At 50.6% G+C, this 14,187-nt stretch overlaps 1 protein-coding gene across 1 annotated transcript in view; it reads right to left on the bottom strand.

Annotated features, from left to right (window-relative positions):
* Positions 1-14,187, bottom strand: part of Svop (SV2 related protein) — an 82,725-nt gene that overhangs the window by 47,511 nt on the left and 21,027 nt on the right. The window contains exons 3-5 of the mRNA XM_046464351.2: positions 11,667-11,752; positions 10,416-10,514; positions 4,961-5,032 (exon numbers count right to left, since the gene is read on the bottom strand). Of these exons, the coding sequence (XP_046320307.1) occupies positions 4,961-5,032; positions 10,416-10,514; positions 11,667-11,752 (257 nt within the window). The remainder of the gene's footprint in view (positions 1-4,960; positions 5,033-10,415; positions 10,515-11,666; positions 11,753-14,187) is intronic.

Raw genomic sequence — 14,187 nt, 5'->3', positions numbered from 1 at the left:
AAAGAAAAACAAAGCAGAGAAGACAGAAGGGGAGAAGAGGGTGTGTGTGGAGGATGCTCGGCAGAGGCTGCGCAGAGACGGGTCTGCTCCGTGGGCCTGCCCTCAGCTCTGCTGATGCCTGGGCTCTCTAGCTGCCCAGACAACGGGGACACGGAGGCCACGTGCAAGTACAGTCACAGAGTTTCTCTGCCACTGTAGGAATGCGCCAGGGGCCGTTCTGCTTGACCACAATTATCATGCTGCTGGACGTCTCATCTGACCTTTACCATTGACGGCTCCCCCTTCCCCGCTCCCTGCCCTTCTTCTTCCATATGCACACTATTTCTATTTTTCATTCTATTTATTCATTTACTTTGGTGTTCCTGGGGCTGGACTCCAGGGCCTCGCAGGGCCAGGCAAGCCCTCTCCCATCCTCAGCTCCTAGGAACCTCTCTGGGGCAGCCCCTCTATCCCAGGTTGTAGAGGCAGCTACACAACATGATGTGTTCATGAATTTGCTCACTGAATTATCCATTCAATATGTACCTCTTGAGCACTGGTTGTATGCCACTGATGAAGATTCAAATATTCATTCATTTGTGTTAATGAATAGATATTCATTAATGTATCCCTTCATTTATTCAATAAACAGATACTGAACACTTGCTGTGTGCCCAGCACTAGAGGGACTGATATATATTATTCGTTCATTCATTTGTTCAGTATGCATGTACTGAGCGCCTGCTGTGTACTTGGCAATAGAGGTATTTATATATATATATATATATACATCTCATTCATTCATTCACCCAGGCAAGATGCTGTGTGGGGCATCTGCTGTCCCTATTTCGTAGGGAACTTGAAAGCTGCAGAGCCTCTAACTTCACAGAACTTTCATTTGCATTTTTAAACCACAGTCACATCCTTGTACTGGGTCCTCAGAGCACCCCTGTGGAAAGAGATTATTTTCATTTCTGCTTTTCAAATTAGCACAGCAAGGGCTGAAAGAGTTGAGTGATTTGCTCAAAATCAGCAAGCTGCACAGCCAGGCCTGGAGCCAGGATTTCCAGCCCAGAATGTAGTCTCAACGAGCCACTCCCCCTTCCGCGGCCTTGGATGGTCACTCCCCTCCTCCAGGACCTTGCGTGGCTCCCTATTACTGCTGATGGAGAACACAAAGGCACCATGCAGGTGTGACAGACGGAGGCCAGGGGTGGCCTAGGGAAGTGGGAGGCAAGTTACCCCGACTCAGGCTCTACTCTGCTCCTCCCCCACAGTTACCATGACAGAATGCTGGTCTCGGGCTATGAGATAACCCAATTTTCAAGAAAAAAATATATGCTGTTTATTTTTATGCAAAATAATGGAGGCAACTTACTCAAAATCTTCTAAAACACTGTGAGAGACAAAGAAAACAGGGCTGGAGATGGAGCTCAGAGGAAGAATGCATATAGCATGCTCAAGGCGCAAAGCCAAGTCCTAGGACACACGGCAGGGGGCCACACTGGGCCACACTGTGGTCTAGACAGCCTGGTGGTGCCTGGGCCCAGCCTGCACCGTGCTCTTTTCCAATCAATCTCAAGGGAGAGGAGCACAGCCACATTCTGCATGTTTTCCCTTTGGGCCCCAAACAGTAAGTGGCCGTCTCGGGCCTCAGCACACATCTGACGATATTCAGAGCGTTTCTTATGGAGTCCTCCCAACGACCCTTCATGCGATGCTATCAACTCCGTTTTGCAGATGAGGAAACAAGTCCAGAGGAGAGGTGCAAACGTGCCCAAGGTCACAGTAATGGGGTGGCCACCCAGAGCTCCTGCTAATGCAGGAATGTTCCAAGGTGAAATGACTGGATTGGGAGAGCTCTGACCCCAGCCGCCACCCAGCTTGAAGACTGCCTGGGTGGTAGCTGCAAGCAGGTGGGGCACCCTGAGCTGAGCAGCTGTCCCCACTGGTCCTCCCCATGACGCTGCCTCACTCAGGCCCAGAGCGGTGGAGTCGGCCCACCACGGACCGAGACCTCCCACACCCTGAGCCAGACGGACTTTCCTCCTCGAAGAAGTCGTCGCTGCCAGGTATTTTGGTCCTGGCGACAAAAAGCTAACTAAAACATCTAGCTCAACGGGGCCCTGGGACGTGACCCCTGATGTGCTTATCTCGCTGACCGCAAGGCTACACGCCCAGCGTCACTGTCACCTCCGCTATCCCATGGCCGCCACAGATCCACAGCCTGCGGAAGCTTCTGCAGGAACCACACTGGCTCCCAGAGTCCGAGCCCCATATGTGACCGCCCGGCCAAGTCACCAAGTGGACACCTGGCGGGAACCTCCCCGCTGGGCAGAGGCAGATCAGGACAGCCTCTGGAGGCCACGCTGGCCAGCTGCCCGGCCTGCCCCGGTCTGTGGAGGGGGGCCCTGCCATCTGGGGACACTTTCCCTCCTCCGCCTCTGGCCACACAGCGGGTGTGGAATCTAGCCAGCTGGTCAGGAGAACTGGGGGACCCCTGGGGGCACCTCTTCCAAGCCCCGTCTATTCGGGATGGATGTATGTCCAGCTGATCGCTGGATTCTGGGGGATGATTCGATTCTGTCTGGGGGCAGCCAAGGTCGGGGTGAAAGATGTGGACTCTGGAAGCAGAAGAGACCTGTGTTGTGAGTGCTTTGCCATTAATGGGCACCAGGAACTTGGCAAACGACAGAATAACAGTGGACATGAATGAAACTACTTCTCTGTGTCCAGAGCTTTATAGGCAATGCCGTTTACTCCTTGCAACCGCCCTACATGACAGGGAGTTATCATACGACTTACAGATGAGGATAGAGGCACAGAGAGGTTGGGTGACTTGCCCAGGGTCACACAGCCTAGCTGGGATAGGAACCCAAGCAGTCTGGCTCAAGGCCATGCTTTTTATAGCAATATGCTATTAGTTCACTTGTCAAAATGAGCCACGTAGGTAAGTCTTGGGGTGAGGGCTGAGCAGGCCAGAGGATGGAGACCGAGGATGAAGAGCTAACTCTTCATGATACTGCACCTTGGCTCAACTTTGGCACATGAACATCCTGCCCTGGGGCATCCTCTGTGATGTGGGGGGTCCTCTGTACTGTGGGGTATTGGGCAGAACCCCTGTTTTCTGCCCACTGGATGCCAGTAGTGGCCCTCCCCCTACCTGTGACAATTAAAAATGTCTGCTGACATCGGCAAGTGCTCCCCGCTGGTCTAGAAGGGCCCAAGTCACGAGATTCAGTGAAATCCAGGCTCAAGTTTTCTGAGAGGCCCCCGCCTGGTCCCGCCACGCTCTCTTCTCCTGTCTGGTTTCTTGGTTAGGGGTGCTCTCTCCCCTCCTCCCTCCAACCAGAAAAAGGGTGCAGCTGTCACTCGCACCCTTGGGACATGGGACGTGGGCTGGTGGAGTCCAGAGGGCTGAGCCCAGGGCATCCCTCCAGGCCGGCAGGGGGAGAGGCAGCCTCGAGAGGCCTTGACGGCCACCCCTGCAGCCCGGAACCAACCCAGGTCCTCTGGCATGATGGCCCACTCCACCTCCCAGCCTGTGACCCTGGCCCCGCCATGGCCACTTCGGGCACTTGGAGGTGGCTGTCTCCCTGGTGTCTGCCGGCCCAGGGTTTCCCGCCCAGGTCCAGGGGATACAGCTGGAGCCTATTGCTCGCACGGCATGGCCCAACGTCTGCTCATTCACTGGGTCAACACAAATGCATTGAGCACCCGGAGATTTAAGCCACCAACGTCACGGTTAAGACCACAAGATCCACCTCTGTGACATGGCTTTGGGTAAGGTGCACGTTCTCTGTGCCTCAGTTTCCCCTTCAGTAAAGCCGGAGTGGTCGCACAGGTTGAGTGTCCCTGTCCCACACACCTGGGAACAGAAGTGTTTCTTTTTTCCAGATTTAGAATATTTGCCTAGATTCTATCAGCTGAGGATCTCCTAATTCATAAATCCAAATTGCTCCAAAGTCCTAAATGTTTGGAGAGCCAGGCCAGCACACAGACATCCCATATTTCCAGACTTTGGAAGCACCAGCTGGGTGACTGGATGAGCTGACGAAGGAAGCATGTGTGGCCCGGTGCCGGTGACACAAGGCCGTGACGTGTTAGTTACAGTGGCAGTTTCCATCACCTACCCACCATGTCCCCCTTTCCTAACAGAATTCCACGTTTGCTTAGGTACCTGACCCGTACCCAGCCCAGGAGTTCATTTTTATAAGCCTAAGCCAGTGGTTCTCAAAGAGTGGTCCCCGGACCAGCAGCAACGGCATTGCCTGGGAACTTGTTAGAAACGTTACAGTTGCCCTTTCATTGGTCTGCGGTGCCTGTCCTTATACAAGGGGATTCATGCTATCGCTCCACATTGCACTGGAGACGGTACAGGTTCGGTTATAGTCTTCTTTATATAGATGAGGAGGTTGACGCTCAGAGAGGTCAATTCACTTGCACAAGGTCACACAGTCAGAAGCGGTAAAGTGAAGCATGAGGCCAGGTCCACGTGACTTTCAGCAAATAATCACTAGGCTACCCTGCCTCTGGAGGAACTGCAAGGTATTAGAGACGGACCAAGAAAGAGAACAATAAGGCTATCAGGGAGTATCATCACAGAGTGTGTGCTCTCACAGTGGTGCCTTTACAGACCTCCTTACTCCCCTGAGGGCCAAGTTCATGGTCAGGAGGACAGCAGCTTTGCATGCCGGCAGAATCAAAGACCCAAACGCAGTGTAACAAAATAAGAGCAACGGAAAAAACCCAGGGGACAGTCCTTACAGGTAATAAAACCGCAAGAGCTGGCGGGGGGCCGCCCAGCTGCAAACCAGCAACGACCCGCTCGGGACACAGCAGACCCCCAGCCACGTGTGACCTCACAGTGGCCCTAGCACTGGGTCTCCTCACAGCCCACCAACGTGGAGGAGTTGCTACCCATCAACGTCACTCACTGCAAGGGACCCGGAGGACGCTGGCAGAGAAGAGGGTGCCTTACTGTTTTCCTGCCGTACTGGTCTGAGATGTTTCCCCAGAGCGTGGAGCTGGACATCATGCCTACAAAGACCACCTGTGGACGTAAAGACAGTTTCTATTAGTGACATGGAGCAGGAGAAAAGGAATGATCACCCAAACCCACAACATGGCACCCCGGTAAAAATAACAAGCCGAGCCCAGGCGCGGGGTGGGGGTGGGGGTTCATGCCTGCAATCTCAGCAGTTGGGGAGGCTGAGGCAGGAGGATCGTGAGTTCAAGGCCAGCCTCAGCAATTTATCAAGGCTCTGAGCAACTCAGTGAGACCCTGTCTCTAAATAAAATATAGAAAAAGGGCTGGGGACGTGGCTCAGTGGTCGAGCGCCCCTGGGTTCAATCCCTGGTCACAGCAATGAGCCAACGCTGCGAACCTACCAGAGTGCAAACACCATCTCTGTGCTTCGCACGGCCACTTGGGGCTCTGGATCATTGCACAGGGCAGGTGTTAATGTGAACCCTATTTTTCAGATGAGGAAACTGAGGCTCAGAAAAGCAAAACCACTCCGCCAGGGTCCCACAGGGGTAGGTGTCGGCAGCCAGACTGGCCTTAGGCAGTGTGGCTCAGAATGGGGGTTTTGCCAGTTTCTCACCAGCAAAGAAATGTCTCCTGGTGCTAAGAAAAGAGCCAGGGCCACAGTGTGGAGCTTGGCCGTGGGCAGGTGGGGGGTGCTGGGCATCCCCAGGCGGCTGACCGGGGCCTCACACCCTCACCACCGCCTGCCAGACACCGTGCTGAAGGCCCCACAGCTCTTCCCCAACCTCGTGGCCCTACGAGGTGGTGCCGTCAGTGCCCATTTTACAGATAGGGCAATTGAGGCCCAGAGAGAACATGCACCTTCTGTCAGACCCTAGGAGCCCTTCTCCTGGCACGTCCTAGGGTGGTGGCTAAAAACAGGGTGTATCATCCTCGCCGGGTATCCGGGGGAGACTGGCTCCAGGACAGTCTGCAGACACCCCAACCCGCAGACACTCACTGAGTCTCTTATGTAACAGGGCACAGAATTTGCTGGTGACCTCTGCCGTGCTCCCGTATACTCCAAGCCATCTCTAGATGACACATAATCCCTAATGCAAATGCCAGGGAAACAGCTGCCATCCGACCCTCAACAGCCCTGTTCTCTCCTGAGACCGACTCGGGGCTCTGATCTGCTCCCGGCCCAGGTCCCTTCTCTGTGTCTCCCACTGCAGAGTGCACTGAGGGCCACGCAGACCCCCCAGGATGCCTCAGAAGGGGACAGCAACAGTCAGTCATCTAGGTTCCAACATCTTTATTGTTATATTATTTTTTTTTATGTGGTGCTAGGGATGGAACCCAGGGCCTCACGTGTGCTAGGCAAGCGCTCTGCCACTGAGCCCCAACCACAGCCCTTTACCTTTAGTTATTTATTTTGATTTTTTTTGTAGTTGTAGATGGACAACATGCCTTGATTTCATTTGTTTATTTTTATGCAGTGCTGAGGATCGAATCAGGGCCTCACATGTGCAAGGCAAGCGCTCCGCCAACCATACTTTATTTTTAACAAAACAGAAAGATGACCCAATCAGGTGGCCAACAAATTAGATCACTAAAAGTCATTTTTCATAAATGATAAAGGTGTGCTCTTTAGTATGTAACTTTGGAAATTGTTTTAAATTCTCAAGTGGCATTAGTTTATTGAGTTATAATGGGATTCCTGCACACGCCTAAAACTTCTTTCACGTGAACAAAAAAATTTTTTTTAATTTATTTTTTAGTTATCGGCGGACACAACATCTTTGTTTGTATGTGGTGCTGAGGATCGAACCCGGGCCTCACGCATGCCAGGCGAGCGCGCTACCGCTTGAGCCACATCCCCAGCCCACGTGAACAAAATTGTCACATTAAAATCCATTCAGCAAAAATGACAGATAGAAAAAGAAATAGTGCTAAAATCATTCAAGAGTGTATAAAAATATTTGAAAAACACTTCATACCACTCATTAAGGGATACGGTCTCAATAAAAATTTACTTATGTTTAATAATTATTTGTTGCTGGGAACGGTGGCAGAGGCTTGTAATCCTAGGAGCTGAGGCAGGAGGATTGCCAGTTGGAGGCCAGCCTCAGTAACTTAGTGAGAACTTGTGTCAAAATAAAAAATAAAAAGGGCTGAGGATGAAACTCAGAACCCATGGGTTCAATCCCCAGTACCAAAAAAAAATTGTCAAAATTAATTACATCTTCTTGTTGATCTACTGTTGTTACTAAAAATTGCAATGACAAATCAATGCAGGAGATATACTTTAATGCTCAGAGCCTTCTCATCTCACAAAACGAGAAACGATCATTTAATCTTTAGATTTTTTGTGAGGGGTTTACTGAGGATTAAACCCAGGGGCACTTGACCACTGAGCCACATCCCCAGCCCTATTTTGTATTTTATTTAGAAACAGGGTCTCACTAAATTGCTTAGGGTCTCGTTAAGTTGCTGAGACTGGCTTTGAACTCACAATCCTCCTGCCTCAGCCTCCCGAGCTGCTGGGATTACAAGTGTGTGCCACCGCACCTGGCTTTATATTTAGCTTTGTCATAGAGAGTTATGATAGAGTGATGGATGTGATATTTTCAAGTGCAAGAAAATATTACATGAAGTTAAAATTATAGGGAAAAATGAAATAGAAATACTAATTCAAGAAGAAAACTACAAGGGCTGGGATTATCACTCAGATATTGGTTGACTACAATCAGAGGGAGAGCATTTGCCCAACCTGTACAAGGCCCTAGGCTTAATCCCCAGCATCACAACAAACAAAATACCCACAAAAATACAATGCAAAGGTTCTAAATTCTTTTTCTTCTTCTGAAGAACTTCTTTGTGTGTTTTGTGTTTGTTTGTTTGGTTTTAGGGTTTTTTTCCCCCCAACCCCTGGGGATTGAACCCAGGGGTGCTTCACCATTGAGCTACATCTCCAAGCCCTTTCTAAAAAATTTTTTTTGAGACAGGATCTTACTAAGTTGCTGAGGATCTCACTAAACTTCTGAGACTGGACTTGAACTGGTGATCCTCCCGCCTCAGCCTTCTAAGAGGCTGGGATTACAGGCGTGCGCCACCCAGAATGGCTTCTTCATGCTGTTTTGAAACAAATGATGGTGGGTATCAGGTAAGTATTTCAATTCCATTGGATAGATTTTAAAAACTAATATGATAACTTTATTTCATTTTTTTATATTTCAACATACTGGAAATGATATCTAATCTGCAATCTACAATTTTTAAATTTTATTATCTTTTGCAGTGTTGGGAGTAGAACTCACACCAGGTGTGTGTGCCAGGCAAGTGCTCTACCTCTGAGCCACATCCCCAGCCACTCCTGGCCATCCATTATCCGGCCAACCATTTCCAACTCTAGTATTTCTTTTTTCAGGAGTGTGGGGGTGTGTGCTGGGAATTGAACTCAGGGATACTCAACCACTGAGCCACATCCCCAGCCCTATTTTGTATTTTATTTAGAGACAGGGTCTCACTGAGTTGCTTAGTGGCTTGCCATTGCTGAGGCTGGCTTTGAACTCACTATCCTCCTGCCTCAGCCTCCCGAGCCACTGGCTCAACTTTGGTATTTCTTATGGCAACAATGACATGCACATCACACCCTGCTGACACAGGCAATGGTAGACAGACTCGACCCCACTGCTCTGACTCTCCCGCTGCTTAGCCATGGGGTTCTGGCTCTACCTGACCCACATATTCCAACTCCATATCACAAGAAAGTCGTCCAGGGCGGTGGCTGGGACCAGGGCCCTCTGAGTCTGCCGGGGCCTGAATTTCAAACCCGACTTGGACTCTGAACAGACCATTCGACCTGGAGCAAGTCAACACGTTTTCTAAGCCTTGTTTTCCTCACCTATAGAAATGGGGGCCTACTGGGATCTCTTCCACAGGACAGAGGGGGTCAAAGAGAAAGTGTGCAGAGCCTGGCACATTAAGAAGTGCTCCATAAACCGTGGTTGTCATCAACCCGTGGCGGCCCAAGTGCAGCCAAGAAATCAAAGCAGATCAAATAAAAAATAAACCTATGACAAGACCAGAAAAGCCCTGCACTGGTACAACAGAGGCCTGCGGGGACTCTCATCGGGGCCTGTGGGAGGAGCTCACTCTCCCCTGGCTGGGCGCCAGGCCTGGTGAAGTATTCTGTCCCCATCTGCAGAGAAACCGGCCATCAGGCAGCTCACTCGGGCCACATTTCTAGGAGTATAAACACAGGTGGCTGCTGAATGGCAGGACCTCACTGCGCTCAGAGCACTCCAAAACCGTTATCTCTAAAAGATAATGAAAAGAAGAATTAAAAAATAAAAGATTTAAGCCAGCCAGGCATAGTGGGGCAAGCCTGTAACCCAGGTGGCTCAGGAGGCTGAGGCAGGAGGATTTTAAGTTTGAGGCCAGCCTCAGCAACTTATTGAGACCCTGTCTCAAAGTAAAAAGGGCTGGGGATGTGGTTTAGTGGTTAAGTGTCCCAGGATCCAATCCCTGGTACCCAAAACAAAAACAACAAAAAAAGACTCCTAGGGGCTTGGGAGGTTGGGACAGGAGGATCGCGTGTTCAAAGCCAGCCTCAACAACTTAGGGAGGCCCTAAGCAACTCAGTGAGACCCTGTCTCTAAATAAAATATAGAATGGGGCTGGTGATGTGGTTTAGTGGCTAACAGACCATGTGACCTGGAGCAAGTCTGCTCCCCTGGGATCAAAATCAGTACCTCCTCCCACCAAAAAAAGAAACCCAAACACCCAAGCAGCATTCTGGGATGCACTGACAGTAACTGCTCTCTCTGCCCCTAGCCAGGCCACGTGACCCTGATGAAGTGGCTGGACCTCTCTGAGCCTTGTTTTTCTCAGCTAACAGTGGTACCAGCTCCCAGGGTCACAAGGATGTATCTGTGCGTACACTCTCGACAAAAAAGTGTGGCTCGAGCCATTTCACAGGAGGGGCTCCATAAACACTGGCTTTTGAGATTTTCACTATCACTCTCATCTGGTCTGGCGTCCCCCTTCCTTGTAGAGGGTCTGTCTCACCCTCCTTTAGGCCCTTGTTCCCGTGAGCAGCTCTAACCACTGTTTATTGAGCAACTAGGACATGTCAGGCATGTTCTTTCTAGTCCTCAAATCTCCTCCTGTGAAGGAAGCTGACATCTCCTTCTCACTGTCAGGGAAAGTGAGGCTTGTCGGGTGTACGTAACACGCGCAGGTGGTCCCAGGGTCCGGAGCACTGAGAACCAGGTCTGGGCCCCCGGGTGGACAGATGGACAGATGGAAGGGGCCCAGGGCTTGGTTCCTTTCTGCTGAGCCCTTAGCAGCAGGGGACGGGGACATCCCATGGGGCACCCCAGAGGACATCCCACAGGGCACCCCAGGGGAGCAGAACTGTGCCAACCAACCAACCAGAGGGAGAGGGCCTGGGGCTGCCTACCGAGGTCAGCAACGCCACCTGCCAGCTGGGGAGCCGCCACTCGCAGTGCAGCTGGGGCGCCAGGATGCTCAGGATCATCATCTCCATGGCGTCGGCCATCTGCAGAGAGCAAGGGAACACCGTGAGGCCAGGAGGCGGCCCTGCGCCTGACAGGGTGGCTGGTCCGTGACCCCAGGGAGCGTGTGGCCGCCCAGCGCCATCATCTGCCCAGCTCCCCATGAACCCAAACACCTGGGAAGCCCAGCGGTTCAGCGGGATGCCATGGTGGAACTGACAACACTCTGTGTGTTTCCTCACTTTTAAAAAAATACAGGAACTTCCCCGATGAAATGGGACGATGTTATATATTTCTAAAATATGAGAGAAAAAAAAATTTTGTTTTTTTGGTGTCAGGGATTGAACCCAGAGGCGCTTAACCACTGAGTCACATCCCCAGACCTTTTTAAAAAAAAAATATTTTACTTAGAGACAGGGTCTCCTTGAGTTGCTTATGGCCTCTCTAAATTGCAGAGGCTGGCCTCGAATTCACTATCTTCCTGCCTCAGCCTCCGGAACCACTGGGATTACACCTTGGTGACTTTCTGGGACTAGACAGACAGAATAATAAGAAATAAGAGTTTTAAAGCAGATTTGTACAGCCACGGGACCGCGAGGTTCAAGGAAGCCGCTCTTCAGATTAGTGAAATGACGTGGGGAAATCGACCATCAGTTTGGAAAAATATGCAGTTAGATGGCATCTCATACCAGTCACCAAAGTCCACGGCAGCTGGATTGAAGGTCTAGCTGCGCTCTGCCACAGCCGCGGGGGGACGTTAGCAAGGGATTGTGAGCCCCTTGAAGTAGGAGGCTTTTTTGGGGGGTGGGCCGTACTGGGGATCAACCCAGAGCCTCTGCACAGTGAGGCCAGTGATGGTCAATATGATGATCTCGGCTACGTCCCCGGCCCATAAGCCACTTTGTCTGTTTTCCTAGGGAGCCAGCCACGGCAGACGTCACCATCTCCTAGCAGCCCTGAAGCCACTTTGTCAGCTGGGGGCTTCAGCTCTCTCTTGGGGGGCTCCATAGCCACTCCCAGCTCCTCCCTAGCCCAGAGCTGGATGGTCACTGTCACCCACAGAAGCCTCACTAACTGGCACTCAGGCAAAGACCCTGGAAGGCGGGCACTGTGTCCGTCTTGCAGGCCAGGGGACCCGCGGTGAGCGTCGCGGGGTTCTGGGAGATGCCCGTGAGCCCCTGCCCCGGGATACTTGCCCACGCCAGGCCAGTGAGGACGGACAGCTTCCACTGAAACTTCCCAAACCCAATGGCTTCCACCGCATCTTCCACCATGAAAGTATCTGGGAAGGAAAAGGGGAACGGAGGAAGGGTCAGCGCACCTCGCATTGGTCCCTGCGTGGGGTGTCGGCAATGGTCCCCAGCCAAGCTGATGAATCGCAGCACGTGCTGCTTCTAGAACTTACCCCAGCAGAAAAAAAATTCTAGCAAGTGTGAAAAGGTGTCTTGCTATTGTGACATTATTTATAGCAGGAAAAATAGAAAGCCAGAATGTCCACCCGAAGAGGGCTGGTTAAATAAATTATTACATATTATATGTAAATTATTAAGTGTTCACACGATGAAATATGACCTGTTAAAAAGAATGTATAGAGCTGGGCGCTGTGGCACACACCTGTATTCCCAGGGGCTTGGGAGGCTGAGGCAGGAGGGTCACGAGTTCAAAGCCAGCCTCCGCAAAAGCGAGGTGCTCAGCAACTCAGTGAGACCCTGTCTCTAAATAAAATACCAAATAGGGCTGGGGGTGGGCTCAGTGGTCAAGTTCCTTGAGTTCAACCCCCAGTACCCCCCAAAAGAATGTATAGATAAAAAGATGTACATATTAATTTTTTGGGGGGGATACTAGGAATGAAACCCAGGGGTCCTCTACCACTGAGCTACATCCCCAGGCTTTTTATTTTGAGACAGGATCTAACAATGTTGCTGCCTCAGCCTCCCAAGTCACTGGGATTACAGGTGTGTGTCACCGGACCTGGCTCTATTAATTTTTTTTATGTTTATTTTTTAGTTTTTGGTGGACACAACATCTTTATTTAATTTTTATGTGGTGCTGAGGATCGAACCCAGGGCCCTGCACATGCCAGGTGAGCGTGTTACCGCTTGAGCCACATCCCCAGCCCTCTATTAATTTTTTTTTAAAAAATTTTTAGTTGTAGATGGACACAATACCTTTATTTGGTTTATTTAGTTTTTTAATATGGTGCTGGGGATCGAACCCAGTGCCTCAGGCATGCTAGGCAAGCGCTCTATCCCTGAGCCACAATCCCAGCCGAGCTGTGTTAATTTCTAAAAACAAGCTGGACAACATAATATGTATAACAGGCATATAGACGTGGATGTAGATATCTATATATCTACAGATATATGAGATTCTAATTTAGGGTTTTATTTTTGTCATCCTCAGATAGGGGCAGGGTAGAAGCATCAGACCCTTTACTTTCTTCCTTTTATAATTTATTACTTACATAGTCAGGAGGAAATCAATGCTTCTATTTTATTTAATTTTTTTTCCCGGTGCTGGGGATGGAACCCAGGGCCTCATGCGTGCGAGGCGTGCGCTGAGCTCTGCTGCCCCCCAAATGGTTTTTAAAGCAGAATTCCATTTGCACCAAGGTGGGAAGATGTCCACCCTCTGTGGCTATGTGGAAATGCAAGCCGTGGAGGGGTAGGTGCGGGAAGAGATGGTTTGTGATAAAATTAGTTTTTTTCTTTTTCTTTTCTTTTTTTTTTTTGTGTGTGACAGTGTGCGTGTGTCCTGCAGAGAAAGAAAGACCTAGTGGACACTGACCAACTGTCCCCAGCGTCATCTTTGCGAACCCCCCTCACTTTCCTACTTTGGACATTTTCTTTCCATGTTATAGAAACAGAGGTTATTTTTGTTCCCAGAAAGAAAAAGAAAAAAGCATAATTGATAAGCGAATAAATAAACACCCAACGATTAAGCTCAAGGGGCATGCTGGCTGAGTCCTGGGACAAGGGGACTGGGCAAGGCCGGGAGTGGGAAGGAGCCCTGGTCACGGAGGGGACACCAGTGCTAGTGTCTCAGTTCTGAAGAAGCACTGGGCAGGTGAAGTGCTCCCCTGAGGGCAGGCGGGGGGACGCGTGGGTGGCACCTCTCTACTCTCTGCTATTGTTTGGATCTGGACTGTCCCCAAAAGCCCCTGTGCTAAAGGCTCAGTCCCCAGCCGTGGGGCTCCTGGGAGGCGTGGACCTCTAGGAGTCTCCCCCCTAGTCACAGGAAGTGAGGCCACCAGGGGGGTGAGGCCACTGGTGCCCCAGAGACCCCGCCAAACGACCCCAGCCTGCGACCTCTGGAACAGGAGCCACGGTGCCACTTTCCTCTCTGTACATGAGTCACCCGGTTATTTGGTTGTAGTAGTGGGGAGTTGACTTTTTTTTTTTTTTTTTTGCAAATTTAAAATGATTCCAAAATGAAGTTCATAAAAATCTAAGAAACTAAAGGAGGATACTGGGTGGCCCTCCCATGGACATCCCTGGGGACCTGGGGATCTCTTCAGTCCCTGCCCGGAGTCCCCGTCTCTTTTGGAATTTCAACCCTGAGCCTCTTACCATGGTGACCATGTTTTATGGAGGTCATAATTTTCTCCAGGGTGTGAACTGGTGTTCATCACACCGGCAGGTTCTAGGTTCCCCAGGAAAAAGTGGGGTGAGGAGAAAGTGGGGTGCGTCCTAGGACAGCATGGATTTTTTTTTCAGT

This window comes from Marmota monax, unplaced genomic scaffold (assembly GCF_021218885.2).
Source record: "Marmota monax isolate L192 unplaced genomic scaffold, Marmota_monax_Labrador192_F-V1.1 WCK01_AAM20220418_F8-fsc00269, whole genome shotgun sequence".
NCBI lineage: Eukaryota > Metazoa > Chordata > Mammalia > Rodentia > Sciuridae > Marmota > Marmota monax.
The sequence above is the reverse complement of the archived record's forward strand: the minus strand, read 5'-3'. Positions and strand labels throughout refer to the sequence as shown.